Here is a 7,151-nt window from a genome sequence, read left to right on the forward strand (position 1 = left end):
TTGATAAAAAACATAGAAATATTGATACCAACTATAGAAAGTCATTTTTGCAATACAAATGGACAGGAAGTACGAAAAAAGGTTTGAAACTGAAACATTGATTAATCTAAATTTTAATCTGCTAGACAGCGGACATAGAAAAAAAGCTTTGAAAAAAATTGATAAACAAAATTTTGATCTACTAACCGAGTCATTGTGTTCTAAATGAATAAAACTACAAACATTACCTTATCATTATGTATTTAGAGAAAAAAATCAATATTATAAACAACCGTTATTCTACAAGCTTTTTAGTAAAGCAATTACTTGTTTACATATTCATCAATAATCTTCTTGCCTACACTGACGCGTGAGCATAGCCGTATCTGTAAGGACGATCAACACACCTGTAAGTAAAATGTACCTGTATTAGTAAACAGTTTTGATTGTCTCATTCATTTCAAGATACACAAAAGTTTGGCATGCCAAACAGAGAGATATAACTTTAAAAGTAGCTTGATACATTATAGCATTTTACAATACTTCAAAAATAGATTTAACTCACGTGACATGGAAATCATCAAGTTACAATTAGATTATGACCAAAATTAATCGATAAAACATATAATGTGTTTTCTCTTTGAATAATGAAACTACTATATGTTTGTAGTTCATGAATATAAAAAAAATAGACATAAACATCGCTACCAAATATACAAATTATGATCCGCTGCATTAACAATACACTGTCAGTATCTATATAGACCTACATGTAAGCACTTTGCATGTAAGTTACATTTCAACGTTCACAAAAACGCACACTTATGTTCGATAATACTTTTTTTATGCTTTTGAATTGTAAGCAGCAGAGAGTTGTTCTCAATTATGTAAAACAATCGTTTTAAAGCATTATTAGTACAAACGTTTTACTGATAATAAAATTGAGAAAGGATAACATTTATATAAGCGTTATCTCCCTTTATTACATGTTTCCTCTCAGATTGCAGTGCAAAAACTACCCCCCAAACTACGAAGTACATGATACATTTTCGCTTAGCAATACCACAGGTATTAAGGGCATGGGCCCCCCTTTTTTGGACCTCACTAAAAACACAATTCAAATTGTTTGGTGTTTTTCATTTATTTACAAATTTCTACAATGTATAAACAAAAGTGAAAAAAAGAAGCTTCATTTGGGGCTCGTATGGATAGTAAAAAAGGTATTGTAATCGATTAGCAATGGATTGTTGAGACTTGATATAAGTTTATACATTGTGGAAAATTGTAAATAAATAAAAAATTCCAAACCATTTCTTTTAGTGCGGTCCAAAAAAGGTGGGGGGGGGGGGGGGGGGGGGTCCATGCCCCAAATACCTGTGGTATTGCTTAGCGAAAATGTATCATGTATTTTGTATCTCCCTCGTGCAAAGCTCTGATTTCTTTCACGGATTTGGCTATACTTTTTGGACCTTTTGGATTATAGCTCTTCATCTTTTATATAATCTTTGGATTTCAAATATTTTAGCCACGAGCATCACTGAAGAGACATGTTTTGTCGAAATGCGCATCTGGTGCAAGAAAATTAGTACCGTTTATTTTATGTATATAGAGATTTTTACATTGGTACCAGTGGCTATTTTGATAATTGCAATCTAGTTGATGAATTTTTGAAAATCGCCGAACTCTTTGAAATCAATAATAAAACTATCGAAATTGAATAAATCCGACAATCCACAAGTACATTGTAAATGTTCACGCCTAATGATCTGTTTCTGTATTGATTATAAAATACATTTTCATTTTTACCCTTTAAGTGACGGAAACATTTTCGCAAAGATTTTTTTTATTACACGTATTAAATGTGTAATCACATTTCAATTCATCTACATGTACATGTATACAGCTATTGATTGAGTTGACATAGGGTTTGATCCTTAAACTCGGACGTTTATCTTCTGAGGTTGACACATCTTTATTTTTGTATTTACTATCACCCTTAGCGCGAAGCATGCAAATTCAAATCATTCTCTATGAATGGTAAGAAAATGTGGGGTTAATGTCAATTAAACAGCAACCGAACAAACACAGCGAGTAACTAAAACATGTATTTAGAAGTTCTTCAAACTGTAGACTAAATGCTTAATCTCTAAATGCTTTGTCGTGTATTAAGGGCTCTAAATTGACACGAAAGTGTATAATGAAGGTTATTAATTTTAAAACAATTAACGATTAAAGAACTGTCAATAACACATACTATCTATAAAGGACATTATATTATAACGGCATTGACAGTAATATATTAGTTTGATAAGCTACACCCATTCGGTCTTACGCCCTCACAGTTTATCTTGTACTAACATAATTATCTTTTATCAGTCGTCCATTGAATGCCAATTTACAATCCAGCTCGTTTTCGACTTATTAGTTTGAATAACTCTTATGGTATTTTCGCCCCTGTTTTGATATATGTTTTACAATACATATATCAAAACAGGGGCGAAAACACAATACATATATACAATTTACGATTTTTAGGGGGAAATATTTTACAAAAAATTATAAGTTACTGTGGCTTTTAAACAAGATTTCTACCCATTCCCCATCCGGCTTTAATTATGTTAATACATGTGTTAACAACGTTGGAGACTTTACCTAAAAAATACAATGTACTTTTTTCCAACTCTGATTTATATATCAAACACGCTTCTCTTTAATTATCAATGCATGCTGTTTTCTTTCTCTCCAACAGGCTTACTTTAACCATGAGTACTAGAAGATTTTTGTTATATGTTAAAGCAGCGAGTAATGGGAAGGATATTGGCGATTGTCCTTTCTCTCAGCGAGTTCTGATGTTTTGCAAATTGAAAGTACTCTCAGATAGAATAGACATAACTACAGTTGATATTGCAAATAAATCAGACGACTTCGTACGTCTTAACCCTGGTGGGACGGTTCCTGTACTTGTCGACAGAGAAAAGGATAATAAAGTTATTGCCGATTCAGCAGATATTAACAAATATTTAGAACAAGAATTTAAAGAATGTGATTGCAAAGTAGGTTATACCGGACCCGCGCTTGATGCATGTTCCGGAGTATTTCCAAAGCTAGCAGCATTACTGAAAAATAAAGATAAATCGAAAAATGATATCTTAAAAGCTGAATTAATTTCGGAATTATCAAAAGTAAATGAATATCTTAAAAGTGATTCTCATAAAGGCAAATTTCTGATTGGAGATGAAATGAATGCAATTGATTGTATGTTTCTGCCTCGTCTTCGACATGTTATAGTTGCTGCAGATCACTATGCGGGGATAAAAATTCCAGACGACATGTCCGCTTTAAAACAGTACGTCGAGGATGCTAATAAAACCGAGATATTCTCTGCAACGTGCTGTCCAGATGACGAGATAATTAAAGGATGGTCAAGACATGTCATCTGATTTATGCCTGAAAAATTAAAATTCGTATAAAGATTAAGACATATTCTAATTTCATAAATAGAACGCTGTCTGATAGAAAAGTACATTGAAACCTAAAGATAAAATATTATTTATTTACTGGTTTATGGTGTGCACATGTACGTGCACGTGAGGTTCAGTATCTGGCTGTCTATGTTGTGTTTTGTAGACCTTTGTTTGTCTTTTATTTGTTCTTCGTATACTTTGCCATGATACAGTCAGTTCGTTTTCGACTATTGAATCTAAATAACGTAAATGATACCTATATCTATAAATTGTCATAAGGCCTTTAACTATGAGGAACACACATTACACATAGGAAGCTATAATTTATAACCAGCTCCAACTTGTGAATATATAAATGGCAATGTACGGGACATCAGAAAAGAAAAAAAAATATGAATGTCATTGATAATAGTTATCAAAGGTTCTTAGCTTATAATTTGGCATACCAGACGCGCGTTTCGTCTACAGTGACACTTAGATCAAACAACTAGTTATAAAGCAAAACAAGTACAAAGTTGAAGAGCATTGAGGACCCAAAATTCAAAAACATAATGCCAAATACGGTAAGAAAATCCTTAGTATTTCGAATCATTCATACTTCCACAGCGGACACCAACGTACATTTTTCATTTATTTTTGGCTCATTTTTTATATGAATAAGGCCGTTAGTGTTATCGTTTGAATTGTTTTACATGTTCATATCGGGATCTTTTATAGCTGACTATACGGTTTGTGCTTTGCTCATTGTTGAGGGCCGTACGGTGACCAAAATTTGTCATTGTCTGTGTCATTTTGGTCTATTGTGGACAGTAGTTTCATTGGCAATCATACCACATCTTTTTTTTTTTAGGAATAAGCAAATATAGATCACGTTCAACCATTAATAATGAGTAATGACATATATACCGCATTGCAAACTATTCAGAAGATAAAGGGCCTCGACAAAATAAAATGTAAATATATATTCGAATGAGAAAACCAACGGCCTATTTATATACAAAACACAACAAAGAAACGAAATACCTTGATAAATAATAAACAGGAAAAAACGAAAAACAAAATTGACGAATACATGTACATGTAGTAATAAACGACAACCACTTATCTTTTTCGACCTGTGAACACATATGATATACAGCAAGCAACGACAAACATAAGACTGAATAACATGCTTCTGAATTAAAGGCAGAATTACTTCGATTTTTATTATAACTATATTATAGGTTTGGCAAGACACAAACCAGGTTCAACCCACCATTTTCCTTAAAATGTCCTGTACCAAATTCGGATAATTGCAGTTGTTATCTTATAGTTCGATTTTATGTGACTTGGTTGCAAAGTCGTTTTTTTGTTGTAACAGTTGCAGTTCACTGTTACAAATGTTTCACTGTTTTCCTCTTATAGTTAAAGTTTTTTCCTCGGTTTTAGTTTGTAACCCGGATTTGTTTTCTCTCAATTGATTTATGACTTATAAACAGCAGTAAACTACTGTTGCCTTTATAAGCAGATATCAAGACAAATTTAATTGATATTTTATAAAACAGTTAATGTTTGAAACGGAACAACAAATGTTATATAAAAATAGGCAAAATTATTCTACCTTAGTTGTATCGTTAGAAATTCATTGGTGATTGATTGATTGTCCAATTCCTCTTACATGTCGTACTAGTAGGATATCAGTTATTACTTACTTCAGTTAGTGAATAAGTATTTTCATACAAATGCATCCGTCAACTTGCAATAAAGGTAGTATTAAAACAAGACTTACGACTAAAGCATTCGTCGGGAACCTCAAACCAGCGAACACCAAATAAACGGTATACTGTACATGAAGTACACGCTTATAAAATATATACCGATACACTAAATAAATTCCTTCATAACATATACCTTACATGCATGTCAAGCCTTAAAAAAATAGAAAAAGACCGGCATGAATACAGTTTCAAACAGTAATAAAACGCCAATTGTAAGAAAAAAAATTAACACAACCGCTGATGTGTTCTACATGTAACTCACCTTATCGCGACGTATAACTAAACAATGGGTTAAACTAGCTTTTAGAATTTTTAGTCTTCATATTTCCTATGGTTATGGTTGCATATCAGATTCATCAGACATTCTATGTGTTGACGTGAACATTGAACTCACTCCTTTTTTGGGTTCGTGCGATTTCCTCAGATTGCGGGACCCAATTTGTTATTTTCAAACGTTAATATTAGAGGCAAGGGAATCGGCAAAAAACTGTTATCGAATATAAATCCCAGTCAGTTAAGCTAGCTATACAAACAGATATAATTTAACCATTTCTACATAAGGAAATGTATATACGTAGTCCTTATTCATTCGATTGATGTGTTTGAGCTTAGATTTTGATAAAAGACTTTCCGATTTGAATTTTCTATGGAGTTATGTATGTTTGTTTTTTGAATTTTGAATAACACAGACATAAAAAAATAAAATAAACAAATCAAAAGGCTACAGTCTACAATTACAATAAATTATGAAAAAGGATACATGAACAACATTTGACGCTTAAGTTTTAAGTTTCCTGTCATCTGAAAACTAAGATATCACAGTAGTACAGACTACCCTATACATTGTAACAGAACAAATGCAGAAGATCAAGAGTATGTTTGCTATAGCAGCTACAGTGAGGTCGAAGCAATGACATTTTTTAGTGTTACAGTTGGTCGAAATACAGCAATTTTGTATATAAAATAAAGGTTCTTTTTCCAGTCTATATCACCTACCTTGTATCGCATACCCCGTATCGCATAGCTAAACCCGTATCGCATACCTGGCGTGACGTCATAATCATAATGACCTCAACGTTTGACCTACATTGTATGACGTCCAGTTGCTGCATTTATTGAAAAACAAATATTTCTAAAAAAAAACACAAAAAAACGTCCGATCATTTCAACTAAAATCGTGTTGTCCCCCCAATAACTATTACCCAGTAACTTGACGAGCGATTTTTATATAAAATCGTACAATAAGATGTAGAAATATCTGAAGTTTTATTGTTAATTTGGTAATAATTTTCGTGAAGTTTGTTTCTGCACAAATGCATTTTTATACGATTTTAATTTGATTTTTAAAAATATATGCTAAACAGAACAATACCTGGTAAAATCCGTATCAAACGCCGTATCACCCTCGACCAATATAATCCCGCGGGCCTAAATGCCCTCTGGCTGATATTGGTATCTCGGGATGATACGGCATATGATACGGATTTTGCCATGTATTATTCTCTATATAAAAAGGTGTATCGATGGATATTTAAAATAAAAAGAATTCAGACTTGGTAGTACGAGTATTTTGTTCAATTTCTTCGCAGTTTCCAATTTTTTGGTGACATTCACGGCCATTTAAGAATAGGGTTATCAATCGTAGGTATATCAACACGTGCAGGCAATAAAACTTTATGAAACAATTTTATTTTGAACTTGTTCCTTAATTGATTAACCTAATCTGGCGATCTGGAATAATGTATAATATTTTGCAAATGATTTTAAATGAAATGATGGATGAATTTATACACATTTATTGTACTTTGAGACTTTTTTATGTTTTCTTTGCGGATTTACAGATGAAGTAAAACAACATCTTTAATTGCTTTAAAATCATCATTACATAGACAGTGATCCGGTCATTTCAAATCAACAATCGTTCGATCGGTCAAAAATACTAATGAGTAAG

At 32.3% G+C, this 7,151-nt stretch overlaps 1 protein-coding gene across 1 annotated transcript; it reads left to right on the forward strand.

The window, feature by feature from the left end:
* The first annotated feature begins 301 nt into the window (after positions 1–301).
* Positions 302–3,624, forward strand: LOC134708528 (chloride intracellular channel protein 6-like). The gene is made up of 2 exons (XM_063569152.1): positions 302–388; positions 2,729–3,624. Exon 2 carries the CDS (start codon positions 2,742–2,744, stop codon positions 3,417–3,419), a length of 678 nt encoding a protein of 225 aa, XP_063425222.1. The 5' UTR covers positions 302–388; positions 2,729–2,741; the 3' UTR covers positions 3,420–3,624.
* Positions 3,625–7,151: the final 3,527 nt, after the last annotated feature.

The sequence above is a fragment of the Mytilus trossulus genome, chromosome 1 (genome assembly GCF_036588685.1).
Source record: "Mytilus trossulus isolate FHL-02 chromosome 1, PNRI_Mtr1.1.1.hap1, whole genome shotgun sequence".
Lineage (NCBI taxonomy): Eukaryota > Metazoa > Mollusca > Bivalvia > Mytilida > Mytilidae > Mytilus > Mytilus trossulus.

Excerpts from the sequence above, each read along its gene's own strand:
- LOC134708528 (XM_063569152.1), top strand. The coding sequence starts at position 2,742 with ATGAGTACTAGAAGATTTTTGTTATATGTTAAAGCAGCGAGTAATGGG.